Here is a 20,581-nt window from a genome sequence, read left to right as displayed (position 1 = left end):
ACACACACACACACACACACACTGGTTGCCGACAGAGACGGAGCTCTTCATGGATCGTGTGGAAATAATCGCTTAATCAGTGGTGAAAAGGAGACCAGCCTATTGGGATTAAGTAATGAGTGCATGAGTGGTGGTCCCACTGGTCAATAGTAAAAAAAACGCAGGTTTCGGTCAGAGTGCAAGATATAGTGGAAATCGAGATATTCCATATGGTTGCACAATGGCAGAGGGCGACGGAGCCTTGTTTACATATGGTGAAAAGGAATTTGAGGGCTTCTCCGAAGACAATGTGGGAAATGGAAGTACTGTATTATATTGAGCTAAACAAGAGTAGCTGGAGTAGAGAAAACAGTGGAGAGGAATGTCCAGGAATTAATAAAGGTATGGGTAGTAATTAGAGAGTTACAGGAATGAACCCAAGAGCAGGAGAGAGAGAGATCAAAGTTCTACGAAGTAAACTGGAAAAAGTTTGCACACGCTGTGTAGAGCAAGAAAGAGAAGTCACAGAATTGAAAGTGAGTAACGAATCTGCATCAAATGAAATAAAACTGCTCAAGAGGGAGAATAAGAGGTTGGAAGAAGAAAGGGACAGGATGAAAAGTAAACTAGATGAGTATGGCTCTAAGTCAAGGATGCAAGATGAGCACATTAAGGAAATCAAGGAGCAACATAAGGGGTGGAAGAAAGTTCTGGAGGAAGGAAACATAAATTTGAAAGAGATCATAAAACAACAATGTAAGGAAAAGGTGGAGAAGGAGTGGTTAGGGTACTGAGAAGTAGAGAAGCATTAGTCAGGGATGTAGCAGAGAAGAAGAAATGTGTAATAATTTCAGGAGTAAAAGAAAAACATATGACGGTAAGATCAGAAAGAGAAAAAGAAGAACTGAGTAAGGTTAAAGAAATAATATCAGTAGTTATGGAGGGTAACAATGAAGCTCAAGAAGAGATTGATGAAGTGTTCAGGTTAGGAAAGTACGAGGAAGGGTGGGGCAAGGTCACTGAAGGTAAAGTTTAAGTCCCTGGTAATGGTAAATGAAAGGATCAGTAGGACTTGGAAATTATCAGACAAAGAGGCATTCAAAAATGTTTGGATAAGGAGAGTTGCAAATGAGGAAGAAAGAGCTAAAATGAAAGAGTTAGTAAAGGAAGCAAAGGCAAAAAATTAAACAGAAAACAGAGGAAGAGAAGAAAGTGTTTTATTGGAGAGTTATGGATTGGAAATTGAGGAAGTGGTACCAGCGGAGAGAAGGTGAGCAGAGGGTATAAAAAACAACAACAAAAATTTTGAAAGTAGCATATACTAATGTTGATGGTTTAATATTGGCTAGGTTGGTAATCAATGATTTCTTGAGGGTTCGTGAACCTGATGGTATGTGTTTTGTAGAGACTAATTTAAGAGAGGATGTTGATGTCCACATGGGAGATGGTAAATACAAACTGTGGAGAAGAGACAGAAAAGAAAAAACAGGAGGAGGAGGAATGATGATAGCAGTGAAGAACAACACAAATGTAGATACTGTGGAAATGGGAGAGGGTAGGGCTTATCTGATAAATATGAAACTAGAAACTGGAGAGAATGGTGGGAGAGATATGGCAGTAGTATATGTTCCTCCTAATACAAAAGCATGGAATGATGATGATTACCAGGAGATATTGTCAGACATGGCTAATTATTTAAAGAAAGTGATTGAGAAAAGCAACAATATAATTTTAATGGGGGACTTTAATCCCTAAACCGCGGGGTTAATTTGGCGCTCCTTGCGTGTCCCACTAGGATATTCGTGCTCCGATAGACTTTGTAAAAATATTTTGCCAAAAATCAGTTATTTGTCGTAGAATATTATAATTACATATGCATATGGCACATACCTTCAGCTTTCTCATGGGATGTTTGTTGAGCCTTCGTCGAGTACCGTAGGACTTGTGGAGACTTCTGAAGTTGGGTAACGAAGTCTCCACTTTACACTTTCCGACACCCCGTAATATGGTTACCACAGGCTGATATTATCACTAGAAACACTATTCTGTGATTTTCAAATAGTTTGGAATCCATACTCCAAAAAAAACCACTGTGAAAGCAATGAAAATTATGAGCGTGTATCAGCTTCCCACTTGCGCTAGTTCCCCGCTGGTATTCTGTCATTTATTATTCATAAAAACACTCACACTTTATATTCCTATTAGTGTACTATATAACACTTATATATATCTGCAGTCTTTATCCAAAAGTTTCCTTCAGTAATAGTAGTTTATTGTCACTGTAGGCATTCAATTTCTCTTTCAGTAAAATTCGTAGCATTCACTTTCTCATCCTGTATACTAGCGTGGAGAACGAATCTGTCACTTTCACTTTCATGACTCCAGGAATCATACATGCTAGAGTGAAACTTTCACTTTCATTACTCCAAGCATATATACTCGTATTCTTATATTACTACAGTAATCCCTCTAATATCCGGACGCCCAATAACCGAACGTCCCCACTAACCGAACCTTATCGTCCTGGGATCAAACATTCCCAAAATGGTCCGAAAATCCAAAAAAATTGGAAAAAAAATCGATTTTTTGCCGTCCTTAATTTGAACTTGCCGCGCGCGCCGCGTGAGAGCATTGTTTTGGTTCGTCATTCCTCCGACGTCCGATAGAGTGCCGCTGCATCCTCCCCACTTCCCGCCTGTCTCTCACCGCGACAAGACCTACGCTCTTCGTCATGGCTGCCCACGTGCTCGCTTTTGTGGTGGTGCCGTACTTGCTGCAAGGCCTCCTGCTGCTCTCTGCCCTACTCTTAGTGTGTGTGATGATGGCCCCGCCTCCTGAGAAAAGGAAGAGAGTGGTGTTGACTCTGGAGAAGAAACGGGAGATATTGGAGAAGGTTGATGCGGGTTGGTCTTCCTCTCGCATTCTCCGCGAGTTCAACCTGGCCCGGTCGACTTTGTTTGATATCAAGCGTTCCCGAGACAAGCTCATGCAGTACACGGCTGACTTCTCGTCGAGAAGCAAACGCAACGTGGAGAGGAAGGTTATGTTTACTCCCAAGTATGCAGAGATCGACCGCTCCACGTTGATTTGGTATCGACAGCAACGTGCAGCTGGTGTGATGGTACGTGGAACGGAGCTGAAGGCTGCTGCTGAGAAGTTTGCAAGGCTTCACGACGCCCTAGACTTCGAGGCATCCGAGGGTTCGCTCTTCGCGTTCAAGTTGCGACATGGCCTTACTAACCGTAAAGCACATGGCGAAGCATTGGACGCTAACGAGGATGGAGTGGACGAGTTTTGGCACAAGGTGAAAGGCTTGATCGACAGGGAGGGCCTCACTCTTGGTCAAGTCTATAACGCTGACGAAACTGGCCTATTCTATCGCTCGGTGCCAACGAACACTCTCGCCGATGAGACGGAGAAGCGTGTACCTGGCCGCAAGCTTTCTAAGGAACGGATATCTGCTTTGTGTTGTGCCAATGCTAACGGCATGCACCGGCTTAAGCCCGTTATTGTTGGCCGTGCAAAGCAGCCTCGGTGCCTTCGTGGGGTGATGGATGTCCTTCCTGTCGTATGGTACCATTCTTTGAAAGCATGGTTCACAGCTGTGATTTTCAAAGACTGGTTTCACCATCACTTCGTCAAGGAGGTCATACATTACCAGACGAAGACACTGGGAATTCCTCGCGACCAGGTAAAGGCTCTCCTTCTCCTCGACAATGCACCTGCCCACCTGTGCGACAAGGACTTGGTTGCTGAGAATGGCCGTATTAGGTGCATGTTTCTGCCACCTAATACGACTGCTCTCATTCAACCAATGGACCAAGGAGTGATCGTGGCAACAAAGCGCCTGTACCGTCGGAAGTTCCTGGATGAGGTGATGGTGGTTCTCGAGGACGAGGACGAGCGCAGGGAAGGACGTGACACTCGAGGCAAGCGGACTTTGGAAAACCTTCGCCGCTACAACATCAAGTCTGCGCTGTACAACTGGGCTAGTGCATGGAAGGAAGTCCCTGTGAAAACTCTTGAAAATGGTTGGTCTCGTCTGCTTCTCGGAACAGATGTGGAGTACGATTTCCTAGGGTTTGACGTGGATGACTTCCATGCACGGCTACGTACGCACGGCGACGATGTTGATGTGGACGATGTTCGTGAGTGGTTGGACGACGACGAGGGCGATCCTGGGTATCAGACGTTGTCTGATATCGAGATCGCGTCTTCGGTTGCTGGTGTCAGTCCCGAACTTGAAGATTCCGATGACGAAGGCGATGATGATGCAGAATCCGCCCAGCAGGACACTACTCCAGCCATCCCCAAGCTGAGCGCACTCCGGGAACATCTAGAGTTCGTCCTAGACTACCTGGAACACTTGGACTGCGACAGGGAGATGGGGCCCTTGGGACTCGTGGAGGAAGTGCGTGCTTTCCGGCAGCGCATCATCAATCGCCAGAATCATCGGTCCTTGCGTCAGTCAACGATTGACAGTTTTTTCAGGCCCGTGACCCCCGCTGTGCCAAGCCCTGGTTCCACTCCGTTGCCTCCCCAAGACAGGCCCTCATGCTCCGAGCCACAGCCCAGCACATCAGCTACAGTGGAGTCACCGCTCGACGTGAGTTTGCAGCTGTCTTCAGAGTCTTCTGTAGTCGGTACGCCATCACCACTACCCACCGATGCACCCCTTGGACGCCTGCCAGTGATACTCTCGGGCTCTGACAGTGAATAAACAGCAAGAACTTCTCCACTAGACCACACGGGAATTTTGAGTGTTGTGCAGTGAAAAAAACGGTGTGTTGTGTTAAGGTTTTCAAGTTGGGAGAAAAGACTAAGTAGAAAAGAAATTTAACGTAACTAACCTTCTTTGTTTTGGCTTTGGAAACTTAAAAAAATTTGGGTAAAGTTAATGTGCAACACTTAAATTTAATGGAACATTATTTGGACTAAAGTGAGCACTGTGAAAAGAACGGACTTCTGTGTGTTAGTGACTAAGTTCAGTGCAAGACTTCAGGAAGAGTGTAGTGCAAGTGCTTCAGGAAATCGTTCTTACTGTCAGAGTCCGAGAGGAGGCGGTTATTCATCGAGGTTGCCAGGGACTTGCTGTAAGTAGCCAAAATGTTTCATGTTGTACTATTTTCCATACTATATTTACCAGAATGTTTCATATTGTATTTTTTCCCATACTATACTTACCAGAAAGTGTCATACTGTACTTCTTTCCATACTAAACTTACCTCATGCATGTGCAGTAGGAATGTGTTTTTCAGAGTTCGGTTAGGTTCGGTTAGGTTAGGTTCGGTTAGAGTCCATAAGTACCAGAATGTTTATTAATGTATGAACATACTTCTAAACCCACATTTTATGTGTCTATTGCATTTATTTCAGTCATTTATGTGCCTTATTGGTGTGATTTGGGTGTTAAATAGGTGCTATGCATGTCCGGAGGGAGTTGTATAGGTGTTTCTCTGTGTTAGGGTCCGTAAGTACAAGTCCATAAGCTGGGGCCCAATATCCGGACAAAACCAATATCCGAACCTACCGATGCCTCTATTGATCCGGATATTGGAGTGATTACTGTACATACATTTCTATTTACATTCTCTATTATATTTACATTATTTACTTTTCTGGAGGTTTGGAGGGCGAAGTGCTTGAAAGGGTACAGCAGGGAAGAAAGGTTGCTGGTTCTTTGAAAGCAGTGATAAGAAACAGGGAAGTGAGCATGGAAGTGAAAAAGTTACTACATGACAGTATTGTGATACCAACTCTAACGTACAGAAGTGAAGCGTGGACGTTGTTGGAAGGACACAAGTCAAGAGTGAGAGCCGTGGAAATGAGTTATTTAAGAGGAGCCTGTGGAGTCACATGGAGAGAGAGGCTGACGAATGAGGATATAAAGGAGCGTTGTGGTGTTGATGTGGATGTGATAGGAAGCGTTATGAGGAACACACTGAGGTGGTTTGGCCATGTGGAGAGGATGGAGGGTGAAAGACTGACGAAGAGAGTGTATGTGAGTGAGGTGGAGGGGGAAAGAGGGAGGGGGAGGCCGAGGATGAGATGGAGAGATGGGGTGGAGAGGTATATGAGAGAGGGGGGTGTGAGTTGGGAGCAGGGGAGTGAAATGGCGGGGGACAGGGCGACTTGGAGGCGATTTGTTTGTGGCCACCCCAAACGGGATTGAGGCGTCTGGCAATAGATAGATAGATAGACTTTTCTGTTATATTTACACTATGTTATGCACTGTCACTTGCAGTAACTTATAAAACTATTTTCCACAGTTCAGTTATATTTACCTTCACTTGCTGTTTGCACATTATTTACACATTATTTACATTTCCACTTGCACTATTTTAGAGTCACCAGAATGATCGTAGTCACTGTCCATCATTATCATTGATAAATTAGCCAGTTCACATTCCACAGCAGTCACTTAGCCCTTTATCCCTTTCCACACGAGGCTTAGTAGGGGTAGAGGTCACAGGGTCCTTTGCATGGGGCTAAAAAGCGGCGGAATTGGACAGGCGCGAATCCGATGTTATTTCACCTTGAAAGACGACAGTAAACTGAATGCTGTTGCCTAGGGCCAGTGAAGGGCTGCCAATGTCAGCGTGGTGACAGATGCTAATATATACGCCATGAAATGATTGGCTGGAAATCTAGACAATACATAATAAATTAGGTAGTTCCAGGTGAATGTAAATATCACTTAGGCTTCTCCCTTCCTTTCTTATATATATTTTTATTATGAGAATAGGTCATACAGCATATTTCAAGGGGAAATAAACAGGGAAAATTAGTGAACGAGTGCATGTGAGGTGTTGCCAGGTGATAATTAGCCCATTCCAGATGTATGGCAGTATCAGTTACTTTTTCTCTTTCTTTTATATATTATTTTGTATAAGAATAGGGCAAATGGCACATTTCAATGGATAAAATGAGTGGAAAAATCCATCCAGCATTTGTGTAGCACAGCGCAGCTGGTCAGATGGGAGGAGAGGGTAATGGAGGGGAGGTAAGGAGGGGGGGAGTCAAGGACAGGAGAAAAATGGCTAAATTGTCAACAGTGGATGGGAGTACAGGTGACATTAGCAGAACTGAGTATAGCTGGACACTGGTAGCACTGATAGATGATACAAGCCACCACTTGAAAGCCCGGACGAATTCAAAATAACACAGAATCACAAATGTGATGCCCCCTGGTATGTTCCCTTGCTCCCGAGCGTCACGAAAGTGATGTCCCGCGGTTAAGGGGTTAATTGCAAAGAGGTGAACTTGGAGGAGTGGGACTCGGGAGATAGTGAAGATTTGTGGGGCACTGTATCATTAACCCGCGGCGTCCCGTCGACATGAATTAACGTCCACACGTTTTGCCACTGCCAATCCCGTCGACGTACATAAATGCGAATCAATTGCAAGGTCCCTAATTTGCACCATTTTCAATTTTCACGAGTAATTTTTGGCACGTATACACGGGACACCTTCCTCTACAAGATGCCAGGCAGGGACAATGCCTTACCCAGCATGACCTCCTCCCCCCCCTGCATGCCCTTTTCTCAGCAATTCACCTGTTATCAGTGACCTGGCCAGTAAAGCCATGTCATGCCACGGTACGAAATTCAGGGCCAGAGTGATTCCCCAATCGATGACAATGTGGAGGACAAACATTAGAGGAAGAAACAGTCAGAAATGATGATCAGGTAATGTGGCAAAAAAAGGTCAGGAATGGTGATGAGTTAGTGAGTGAAACAATGCTTATAATGCCTATATTACCGTTTGAAAACCAATATACAGTAATCACTCCAATATCCGGATCAATAGAGCCATCGGTAGGTTCGGATATTGGTTTTGTCCGGATATTGGGCCCCAGCTTATGGACTTGTACTTACGGACCCTAACACAGAGAAACACCTATACAACTCCCTCCGGACATGCATAGCACCTATTTAACACCCAAATCACACCAATAAGGCACATAAATGACTGAAATAAATGCAATAGACACATAAAATGTGGGTTTAGAAGTATGTTCATACATTAATAAACATTCTGGTACTTATGGACTCTAACCGAACCTAACCTAACCGAACCTAACCGAACTCTGAAAAACACATTCCTACTGCACATGCATGAGGTAAGTTTAGTATGGAAAGAAGTACAGTATGACACTTTCTGGTAAGTATAGTATGGGAAAAAATACAATATGAAACATTCTGGTAAATATAGTATGGAAAATAGTACAACATGAAACATTTTGGCTACTTACAGCAAGTCCCTGGCCACCTCGATGAATAACTGCCTCCTCTCGGACTCTGACAGTAAGAACGATTTCCTGAAGCACTTGCACTACACTCTTCCTGAAGTCTTGCACTGAACTTAGTCACTAACACACAGAAGTCCGTTCTTTTCACAGTGTTCACTTTAGTCCAAATAATGTTCCATTAAATTTAAGTGTTGCACATTAACTTTTCCCAAGTTTTTTTAAGTTTCCAAAGCCAAAACAAAGAAGGTTAGTTACGTTAAATTTCTTTTCTACTTAGTCTTTCTCCCAACTTGAAAACCTTAACACAACACACCGTTTTTCACTGCACAACACTCAAAATTCCCGTGTGGTCTAGTGGAGAAGTTCTTGCTGTTTATTCACTGTCAGAGCCCGAGAGTATCACTGGCAGGCGTCCAAAGGGGTGCATCGGTGGGTAGTGGTGATGGCGTACCGACTACAGAAGACTCTGAAGACAGCCGCAAACTCACGTCGAGCGGTGACTCCACTGTAGCTGATGTGCTGGGCTGTGGCTCGGAGCATGAGGGCCTGTCTTGGGGAGGCAACGGAGTGGAACCAGGGCTTGGCACAGCGGGGTCACGGGCCTGAAAAAACTGTCAATCGTTGACTGACGCAAGGACCGATGATTCTGGCGATTGATGATGCGCTGCCGGAAAGCACGCACTTCCTCCACGAGTCCCAAGGGCCCCATCTCCCTGTCGCAGTCCGGGTGTTCCAGGTAGTCTAGGACGAACTCTAGATGTTCCCGGAGTGCGCTCAGCTTGGGGATGGCTGGAGTAGTGTCCTGCTGGGCGGAGTCTGCATCATCATCGCCTTCGTCGTCGGAATCTTCAAGTTCGGGACTGACACCAGCAACCGAAGACGCGATCTCGATATCAGACAACGTCTGATACCCAGGATCGCCCTCGTCGTCGTCCAACCACTCACGAACATCGTCCACATCAACATCGTCGCCGTGCGTACGTAGCCGTGCATGGAAGTCATCCACGTCAAACCCTAGGAAATCGTACTCCACATCTGTTCCGAGAAGCAGACGAGACCAACCATTTTCAAGAGTTTTCACAGGGACTTCCTTCCATGCACTAGCCCAGTTGTACAGCGCAGACTTGATGTTGTAGCGGCGAAGGTTTTCCAAAGTCCGCTTGCCTCGAGTGTCACGTCCTTCCCTGCGCTCGTCCTCGTCCTCGAGAACCACCATCACCTCGTCCAGGAACTTCCGACGGTACAGGCGCTTGGTTGCCACGATCACTCCTTGGTCCATTGGTTGAATGAGAGCAGTCGTATTAGGTGGCAGAAACATGCACCTAATACGGCCATTCTCAGCAACCAAGTCCTTAATCGCACGGGTGGGCAGGTGCATTGTCGAGAGAAGGAGAGCCTTTACCTGGTCGCGAGGAATTCCCAGTGTCTTCGTCTGGTAATGTATGACCTCCTTGACGAAGTGATGGTGAAACCAGTCTTTGAAAATCACAGCTGTGAACCATGCTTTCAAAGAATGGTACCATCTGACAGGAAGGACATCCATCACCCCACGAAGGCACCGAGGCTGCTTTGCACGGCCAACAATAACGGGCTTAAGCGGTGCATGCCGTTAGCATTGGCACAACACAAAGCAGATATCCGTTCCTTAGAAAGCTTGCGGCCAGGTACACGCTTCTCCGTCTCATCGGCGAGAGTGTTCGTTGGCACCGAGCGATAGAATAGGCCAGTTTCGTCAGCGTTATAGACTTGACCGAGAGTGAGGCCCTCCCTGTCGATCAAGCCTTTCACCTTGTGCCGAAACTCGTCCACTCCATCCTCGTTAGCGTCCAATGCTTCGCCATGTGCTTTACGGTTAGTAAGGCCATGTCGCAAGCAGATACGAAGAGCCAACCCTCGGATGCCTTGAAGTCTAGGGCGTCGTGAAGCCTTGCAAACTTCTCAGCAGCAGCCTTCAGCTCCGTTCCACGTACCATCACACCAGCTGCACGTTGCTGTCGATACCAAATCAACGTGGAGCGGTCGATCTCTGCATACTTGGGAGTAAACATAACCTTCCTCTCCACGTTGCGTTTGCTTCTCGACGAGAAGTCAGCCATGTACTGCATGAGCTTGTCTCGGGAACGCTTGATATCAAACAAAGTCGACCGGGCCAGGTTGAACTCGCGGAGAATGCGAGAGGAAGACCAACCCGCATCAACCTTCTCCAATATCTCCCGTTTCTTCTCCAGAGTCAACACCACTCTCTTCCTTTTCTCAGGAGGCGGGGCCATCATCACACACACTAAGAGTAGGGCAGAGAGCAGCAGGAGGCCTTGCAGCAAGTACGGCACCACCACAAAAGCGAGCACGTGGGCAGCCATGACGAAGAGCGTAGGTCTTGTCGCGGTGAGAGACAGGCGGGAAGTGGGGAGGATGCAGCGGCGCTCTATCGGACGTCGGAGGAATGACGAACCAAAACAATGCTCTCACGCGGCGCGCGCGGCAAGTTCAAATTACGGACGGCAAAAAATCGATTTTTTTTCCAATTTTTTTGGATTTTCGGACCATTTTGGGAATGTTTGATCCCAGGACGATAATGTTCGGTTAGTGGGGATGTTCGGTTATTGGGCGTCCGGATATTAGAGGGATTACTGTACTCTCGTACTACATATAAATTCGTACCAAATAAATAAATAAATACCGTTTATGAGTGGTGTGGAATAGTTATCCTCCCATAGAACTCGTTTTCTTTGCAGCCAGCCTGATAGAAAACCCTGTAAGGTAAGGAGGAACTCCTACCTGGATCGAGTATTTTAAACCTCAGGTGACTGATTTCTCTATGAATTTTCGATGTTTCTCACCAAAAGCGAAGGTTTGAGCCCAAAAAAAATTTTTCCAAAAATGGTCGGGATTGGAGGGAGTCAGTGGTGGAAAAGTGGTCGGGATTTGGCGGGTTAAATATAAGAGTGAACAATGTGATGACGCAGTGGGTAAAAGAAGAGACAAGATTCCAAGGTGAGGACACACCATCAAGATTAGATTTACTGCTAACCAAAGAACCCGATGTAATAGGATCTTTGAAATATCTTTGTCCTATAGGAAGAAGTGATCATGTGGTCATTGAGTTCCAGAAGATAATAGGGAACGCAGTGCCAGGAGACGAGTTTTATAGGCGGGGAAGAGACAACTTTGGGAAAGCAAACTACAGAATTAAGAAAATTCTACAAAAATGCGGATTGGAGAAAATTCAGAGAAACAGGAGAGATACAGAGGAAGTGGAAAATCTTTTTAGACCTCTATAATTCAGGAGTGGGAAAATATGTGCCAAGAGTAAGGGGGAAAGAAAATAGGAAAAAGGAGTGGTTTAATAGAAGGTGTATGATAGCAAAAAAAGAGAGGGACATAACGTGGAACAACTGGAGGAAGAGAGGTAATAACAGAACAAAGGAAAAATATAAATGAACTAGAAATGAATATACAAGAATACATGGAGAGGAAGAAAGGGATTTTGAAAAATGTATAATAGACAAATGTAAGGATGAACCCAAACTGTTTTATAGATTTGTCAGTGGCAAATTGAAACAAAAGGAAGGAATCACCAAACTGAAAGTAGGAGGAGAGGTCTATAAAGATGTGGCAATGCAAACTGAAATAATGAACAAACATTTCCAGTCGGTTTTCACTAATGAAAGTGAGTTTGTAGAAGGGGAGGGAGTGACTAGAAATGTAGTGATGAAACATATAAAAGTGGATGTACAGGAAGTGTATAAATTATTGGAAACTCAAGATGTAAGGAAAGCCCCAGGACCAAATGGAATCTCTACCTGGGCACTGAAGGAATGCAGAGAACAACTGGCGGATAAGATTCACGATTTAATTGTGTGTTCTCTTGAAGAGGGCAAAGTGCCTCAAGAATGGAAGAGGGCAAATGTGGTACCAAATTATAAGGGAGAACACAAGGAAGAACCCCTGAATTATAGACCAGTGTCCCTAACCAGCATGGTCGCAAAATTGTGTGAGAGAATTCTGAAAGGACGATGAATGAAATATCTGCAAGAGATGAATATTTTGGCTGGAAGTCAGTTTGGATTCAGAAGTTGAAGGTCATGTATTTTACCTATTTGTATTTACCTATTTGTAGTATACAGGAATTGAGCAATGCTCGTGTTGTCCTGTCTCCATATCCACATTTATCTAGTTTACTTTTACACACATGAATGTATTTCTCCTGCACCACCTTTTTGTCTAAGTTGTTCCAAATACTTATGTATTTACCCAGTGTACCTAATTGAGATACACACGAAATATGCTATGCTCGTGGGTTCCCATCGCTGTTTCTCAGTAAGTCAAATTTAGCTTTAAACTCGTTTAAGTTTATAGACTGGATGATCTCTTTGTCCAGGCTATTCCATAAATCTATACTTCTGTAAGGAAAGCTGTATTTCTTGATATCCTTCAAGCAGCTTGACTTTTTCAGTTTCATTCCATGTCCTCTTGTTGCTCTCCCATAAAAACAGATCTTCTTTGTCAATTTTATCTACTCCCACCATGGTCCTGAACACTGCAATCATGTCTCCCCTCTTTCTCCTTTCCTCTCAGGAAGGCAAATCCAGTTTTTCCAGCCTCTCTCTGTATGACAGATCTGCCAGACTGGGGACCATTTTGGTTGCTGTTCTTTGTATTCTCTCAATCTTGTTTATATCTTTCTTTTTGTGTGGGGACCACACTACCGCTGCATATTCTAACCTGGGGCGGATCACGGCCACTATCAATTTTTTCATCATCTCCTCATCCATATAATGAAATGCTACTATTATGTTAGTCAAGAGTTTATAAGTCTCTCTAACTATCTTATTAATGTGCTTTTCAGGTGACAAACTATCTTGGACCAGCACTCGTAAGTCTTTCTCTTCTCTCATTTTAGTGATTAATTTATTACCCAACAAATAATTCAGTGATGGCCTCCTAGTACTTTTACCCATTTCCAATATTTTACATTTCTTTACATTAAATTTCATTTCCCACTTCCGGCTCCAATCATGTATCCTATCCAGATCCTCCTGCAACATTTTACAATCCTCCTCAACCTCTACCTTCCTCAAGATCTTTACATCATCAGCAAACAGACTTGCATAACTGTTCACTCTATCTACCATATCATTTACGTAAATCAGGAACATTACTGGCGCCAACACCGAGCCTTGGGGGACTCCACTTGTTACTTCCCTCCATCCACACATCCTATCTTTTATTACTGTCCTCATTTGTCAGTCTCTCAAAAAGTCTCTCATTCATTCCAGGAGTTTCCCCTTCAGTTCTCCTCTTTATTCTAGTTTCCATATTAGTCTCTTATGAGGTACCTTGTCAAAGGCCTTTTCTAAATCTAAGTACACACAATCCACCCAACCATCTCTCTCCTGTACCACGTCAATCGCTCTTGAGTAAAAGCTCAACAAGTTAGAAACACATGACCTTCCACTTGTGAATCCAACATGACATTCGGCCAAAATATTCATCTCTTCTAGATATTTTATCCATCTGTCTTTCAGGATTCTCTCACACAATTTTGCGACCATGCTGGTTAGGGACACTGGTCTATTATTCAGGGGTTCTTCCCTGTTTCCTCCCTTATAAATTGGTACCACATTTGCCCTCTTCCATTCTTGTGGCACTTTCCCCTCTTCCAGAGAACACATGATTAAACTGAGAATTTTATCTGCCAGTTGTTCTCTGCATTCCTTCAGTACCCAGTTAGAAATTCCATCAAGTCCTGAGGCTTTCCTTACATCTTGAGTTTCCAATAATTTGTACACTTCCTGTACCTCCACTTTTGTATTTTTTATCACCGGTACATTTCTAGTCACTCCCTCCCCTTCCACAAACTCTTTTTCATTAGTGAAAACTGATTGGAAACATTTGTTCATTATTTCAGCTTGCATTGGTGCATCTTTTTAGACCTCTCCTTCTACTTTCAGTTTAGTGATTCCTTCCCTTTGTTTCAGTTTGCCATTAACAAATCTATAAAACAGTTTGGGTTCATCCTTGCATTTGTCTATTAAACCTTTTTCAAAATTCCTTTCTTCTTCTCTACGTATTCCTGTGTAATCATTTCTAGTTCTTTTATATTCTTCCTTTGTTCTGGTGTTGCCCCTCTTTCTCCAGTTGTTCCACGCCTTATCTCTTTCTTTTTTTGCTATCATACACCTTCTATTAAACCACTCCTTTTTCTTGTTTTCTTTCCCTCTTACTCTTGGTACAAATTTTTCCACCCCCAAATTGTAGAGGTCTGGAAAGATATCCCACTTCCTTTGTATCTCTCTTGTTTCTCTGAATTTTCTCCAATCCGCGTTTTCAAAAAAGTTTCTCAGTCCTGTGAAATTTGCTCTCCCAAAATTGTATCTTCCCTGTCTGTGAAGCTCGTCTCTTGGCTCGACGTTCCCTGTTATCATCTGGAACTCAATGACCACGTGATCACTTTTTCCTATAGGACAGAAATATTTCAATGATTCTATTACTGTACATCAGGTTCTTTGGTAAACAGTAAATTTAACCTTGCTGGTGTGTCCTCACCTCAGAACTGTGTCTCTTCTCTGACCTATTGTGTCATCACATTATTCATTATTATATTTAATAATATAGTGCCCCACGAATCCTCGCTGCCTCCTGAGTCCCATTCCTCCCAGTTCACCTCTTTATAGTTAAAGTCACCCACCAAAATTATATTATTGCTTTTCTCAATTATTTTTTGTAAATAGCTAGCCATATCTGACAACATCTCTTGGTATTCGTCATCATTCCATGCTCTCGTCTTAGGGGGAATATACACTACCGCCATATCTCCCTTGAGTTTCTCTCCAATTTCTAATTTCTTATTTATCACTTCAGCCCTGCCTTCTCCCATTTCCAACTTGTTGAGCTTTTTCAACTTGTTGAGCTTTTACTCAAGAGCAATTGACATGCCACAAGATAGAGACGGTTGGGTGGATTGTGTGTATTTAGATTTGGAAAAGGCATTCGACAAGGTACCCCATAAGAGACTATTGTGGAAACTAGAGCATGTAGGAGGACTGAAGGGAAACCTCCTGGAATGGATGAGAGACTTTCTGAGAGACAGACAAATGGGGACAGTAATAAAGGACTGGGTGTCTGGATGGAGAGAAGTAACAAGTGGAGTCCCCCAAGGCTCTGTGTTGGCGTCAGTAATGTTCCTGATTTACGTTAGTGATATGGTAGATGGAGTGAACAGTTATTCAACTCTGTTTGCTGATGATGCAAAGATCATGAGGAAGGTAGAGGCAGAGGGGGACTGTAAAATGCTGCAGTAGGATCTGGATAGGATACACAAATGGAGCTGGATGTGGGAAATGAAATTCAATGCAAAGAAATGTAAAATATTGGAAATGGGTAAAAGTACGAAGAGGCCATCACTTAATTATTTGATGGGTAATAAACTTATTACAAAAGTGAGAGAAGAGAAAGATTTGGGAGTGCTGGTCCAGGATAGTTTGTCTCCTGAAAAACATATTAACAAGTCAGTTAGAGAGATGTATAAACTCTTGACTAACATAAGAGTAGCATTTCATTACATGGATGAGGAGATGATGAAAATATTGATAGTGGCCATGATCCGCCCCAGGTTAGAATATGCAGCAGTAGTGTGGTCCCCACACAAAAAGAAAGATATAAACAAGATTGAGAGAATAGAAAGAACAGCAACTAAGATGGTCTCCAGTTTGGCAGATATGTCGTACAGAGAGAGGTTGAAAAAGTGGGATTTGCCTTCCTTCGAGGAAAGGAGAGAGAGGGGCGACATGATTGAAGTGTTCAGGACCTTGATGGGAATAGATGAAATTGACAGAGAAGATCTATTTTTATGGGATAAGAGAGTAACAAGAGGACACGGAATGAAACTGAAGAAGCCAAGCTGCATGAAGGATGTCAAGAAATATAATTTTCCTTATAAATTTATAGACCTGTTGAACAGCCTGGACAGAGAGAACGTCCAGTCTAAAAACTTAAATGAGTTTAATGCAAAATATGACCTACTGAGAAATGAGACGGGACCCCACGAGCTTAGCTCATTTCCTGTATATCACAACTAGGTAAATACACACACACGCACGCATGCTGGTTGCCGACAGAGACGGAGCTGTTTGTGGATCATGGGGAAATAATCACCAAATCAGCGGAGAAAAGGAGACCAGCGTATTGCGATTATGTGAATGAATACACGAGTCGCGATCCCGTCTGATATTGGTGAAAAAACCTCAGATTTCAGTCAAGCAAGAATACAAGACACAGTGGAAATAGAAAGTTTTTGTAGGTTGCATCATGGCAGAGAGGGATAGTTCTTTGTTTACATCTGGTGGCGGTGAATTTGCGGGCTTCTCCGATGAGGATAAGGGTATAGGAAGTACTAAAGTGAATGAAACAGGAGTAGCAGGTGTGGAGAAAATGGCAGAGAGGAATGTCCAGGAGTTAAACAAGGTATGGACATTAATTAGTGAATTGTAGGAACGGACTTTAGAACATGAGAAAGAAATTAAGATAATGGAAAGCAAGTTGGAAGAAGTATGCACACACGGTGCTGAACAAGAAAGTGAAGTTACAGAATTAACAGTGAGTAGTGAATCTGCCTCAAATGAAATAAAACAGCTCAAGATGGAAGCTAAGAGGTTGGAAGAAGAAAGGAACAGGATTAAAAGTAAACTAGATGAGCGTGAATCAAAATCAAGGATGCAAGTTGAACGCATTGAGGAAGTCAGGGAGCAACACAAGGGGTGGAAGAAAATTCAAGAGGAAGGAAAAATAACTTTTGAAAGAGACCATAGAACAACAGTGCAAGGAAAAGGTGGAGATGGAAGTGGTTTGAGTACCAAGGAGTTGAGAATCTTTAGTCAAGGATTTAGCAGACAAGATAAAATGCTTCATAATTTCAGGAGTAGAAGAATAACATATGACAGTAAGATCAGAAAGGGAAAGAGAAGAACTGAGTAAGGCTAAAGAGATAGTATCAGTCGTTATGGAGGGTAACATCGAAGCTCAAGAAGAGATTGTGTAAGTGTTTAAGCTAGGAAAGTACAAGGAAGGAGGGGCGAGGCCACTTAAAGTAAAGTTTAAGTCTCAGGTAATGGTAAATGAAATCATCAATAGAACATGGAAATTATCAGAAAAGAGGAGTTCAAGAGTTTGGATAAGGAGAGATGCAAATGAGGAAGAAAGAACTAAAATAATGGAGCTAGTAAAGGAAGCAAAGCCAAAAAACGAACAGAGAACGGAAGAAGAGAGGACAGTGTTGTATTGGAGAGTTATGGATCAGAGATTGAGGAAATGGTATCAACAGAGAGAGGGAGAGAAGAGGAGCTAAAGAAGAACAAAAAAAGTTAAGAAGCGGCATATACTAATGCTGATGGTTTAATATTGTCAAGGTTAGAAATCAATGATTACTTGAGGGTATATGATCCAGATATTATGTGCTTTGTAGAAACCAAAATAAGAGAGGATATTGATATCCAGATGGGAGATGGTAAATACAAACTGTGGAGAAGTGAGAAAAGAAAAAATGGGAGGAGGAGTGATAATAGCAATGAAAAACAACATCAGTGTGGATAATGTGGAACTGGGAGAGGATAGGGCTGAAATGATAAAAAATATGAAATTAGAAACTGGAGAGAATGGCAAGAGAGACATCACAGTAGTATATATTTCCCCTAAGACAAGGACATGGAATGACGATGAATACCAGGAGATGTTGTCAGACATGGTTAGATATCTACAGAAAGTGATCGAGAAAAGCAACAACAAAATTCTGATGGGTGATTTTAGTTGTAAAGAGGTGAACTGGGAGGAATGGGATTCAAGAGGCAGTGAAGATTCGTGGGGCATTATATTATTAAATATAGCATTGAATAATGTAGTGACACAGTGGGTCAAAGAGGAAACAAGATTCAGAGGTGATGACACGCCATCAAGACTAGATTTTCTGCTAACCAAAGAACCTGATGTAAATGAATCTTTGAAATATCTGTGTCCTATGGGAAAAAGTGATCATGTGGTCATTGAGTTCCAGATGATAATAGAGAATGTGGTGCCAAGAGATGACCTTTATAGGCAGGTAAGATACAACTTTGGGAAAGCAAACTTTACAGGATTGAGGAAATTTTTCGATAATGCGGATTGGAGAAAATTCAGAGAAACAAGAGATACAGAGGAAGTTTGATGTCTTTCAAGATCTCTATAATTCAGGAGTGGAAAAATATGTGCCAAGAGTAATTGGGAAAGAAACCAGGAAAATTACTGGTTTAACAGAAGGTGTATGATAGCACCACCTTTGGCTCTCCTTTCCTTACACTGATCCACCTGGTGAACAAGCCTACATCTTTTCTATCCTTAATGACCTAGAGCAGCTTATACAGCACACTACCTGTATCCCTGACAGCCTTGGAGAGAACTCCAACATACTTTACCTCTTCCTTACAAGTGATCTTTCTGCCTACACTGTTAGTCTTTTCTCTCTGTTCGGCTCCTCCAGTCATAACCTTATTACCTTAACTTGTCCTATTGCTCTGGTATGGCCTGTGGACCCTCCAAAGAAACATCATCTGTGGTACTTTGGAGCTGCGGATTGGGACGCCCTCAGGCAGTACTTCTTTGATTTTCCCTGGAATGATTATTGCTTCCATGGCTGGGAATCATATGAGTGTGCCTTGAGCATTACGGAGGTTATTCTCTTGGGCATGGAAGAATATATTCCTTTCTCATATCCTTTGACTAATGCAAGAAAGCCTTGGTTTAATTATGTTTGTTCTGATGCTGTCTGCAACAAGGAGAGGGCCTATAAAAGGTACCAGAGCCAACCCACCCCTGAATCACATCTTTTTTATGTTTCTACCCAGAGTCATGCTAGGTCTGTTCTTTGCTGTGCTAAAAATAATTTTATCCGTACTAAATGCTCTCAACTCTCCAGCTTGAATTCTTCCCGCTAATTCTGGCACCTTGCCTAAAACCTTTCTAACAACTTTACTTCATCATCCCTCCCTCCTCTTTTCTACTCTGATGGCTCTGTAGCTATTTCTTCTACTGATAAAGCAGATCTGTTTGCTCAGACTTTCTCCTCCAATTCCACCTTAGACAATTCCAGTGCTGTTCCTCCATCACTTCCCCCCCCTCTGACTTCCTCATGGCTGACATTAAAATTTTGTCAGCTTATTTATTTTCTGCTATGACAGGCCTTAATACTAACAAGGCATATGGGCCTGATGGAGTCCCTCGTGTTGTCCTCAAGAACTGTGCTTTTGTGCTTACACCCTGTCAAGGTAAACTCTTTCGCCTTTGTCTTTCAACTTGTACTTTTCCTTCTTGCTGGAAGTTTGCTGTCATTCAGCCAGTCCCAAAGAAGGGTGACCATTCCCAACCCTCTGACTGTTGTCCAATTGCTTTAACATCCTGGGCCTCAAAAGTTTTCGAGTCTATTCTCAACTGAAAAATTTAAAGGCATCTTTCCTATCACAATCTTCTTTCTGTTCATCAGTATGGGTTCCATCAGGGATGCTCCACTTGCGATCTTCTCACCTACCTTTCAGATTCCTGGTCATCCTCCTTCCAGGACTTTGGCGAAAGCTTTGCCATTGCACTTGACATCTCAAAGGCATTCGATCAAGTCTGGCATAAATGTTTAATTTCCAAATTGCCCTCATATGGTTTCTATCGTTCTGTCTTTGCCTTCATATATAGCTTCCTTTTTGGTCATTCCTAAGCTGCTGTTGTAGACAGCCATCATTCTCCTAGATCTATCAACAGTGGTGTTCCTCAGGGTTCTGTGCTATCACCAACTCTCTTCCTTTTATTCGTCAATGACCTTCTGAGCTGTGCATCTAACCCTATCCATTCGTACACTGATGATTCCACCCTTCACCTTTCCATTCGGTTCTCGCAATGACCATCTCAGCAGTTACATCAACAAACAAGGGATGAGGCTATGGCACACCTAATGTCTGACTTGGCTCGTATATCTGACTGGGGTAAAAATAATCTTGTTGTTTTTAATGCAACAGACACTCAGTTCTTACACCTATCAATCTGACTAAATCTTCCACAGGAGTACCCACTAACGCTTAATAACATCCAGCTCAGTCCTGCTTCGTCCTTCAGCGTGCATGGGGTGTCATTCACTCAGGACTTATCTTGGAAAGATCATATTACATCTCTTGTAAAATCTGCTTCCATGCGATTGGGTGTGCCAAGCCATCTCAGTACCTTCTTTACCCCTGCTCAGTTGTTGACTTTATACACTGGTTTTATGCACCCCTGTGTAGAGTACAACTCTCATTTGTGGGGGGGCTCCCCACATACAGCTCTTCTCAGTAGGGTGGA

At 43.2% G+C, this 20,581-nt stretch overlaps 1 protein-coding gene across 1 annotated transcript in view; it reads left to right on the top strand.

Annotated features, from left to right (window-relative positions):
* Positions 1 to 20,581, top strand: part of LOC145396870 (zinc finger protein ubi-d4 B-like) — a 636,773-nt gene that overhangs the window by 396,748 nt on the left and 219,444 nt on the right. The window contains exon 12 of the mRNA XM_080270158.1: positions 18,491 to 18,508. Within this exon, the coding sequence (XP_080126284.1) occupies positions 18,491 to 18,508 (18 nt within the window). The remainder of the gene's footprint in view (positions 1 to 18,490; positions 18,509 to 20,581) is intronic.

Source organism: Coenobita brevimanus, chromosome 39 (genome assembly GCF_032717465.1).
Source record: "Coenobita brevimanus isolate Jiangsu-jjx chromosome 39, ASM3271746v2, whole genome shotgun sequence".
NCBI classification, from domain to species: Eukaryota; Metazoa; Arthropoda; class Malacostraca; order Decapoda; family Coenobitidae; genus Coenobita; species Coenobita brevimanus.
This window is presented reverse-complemented; position numbering and strand designations above follow the sequence as displayed.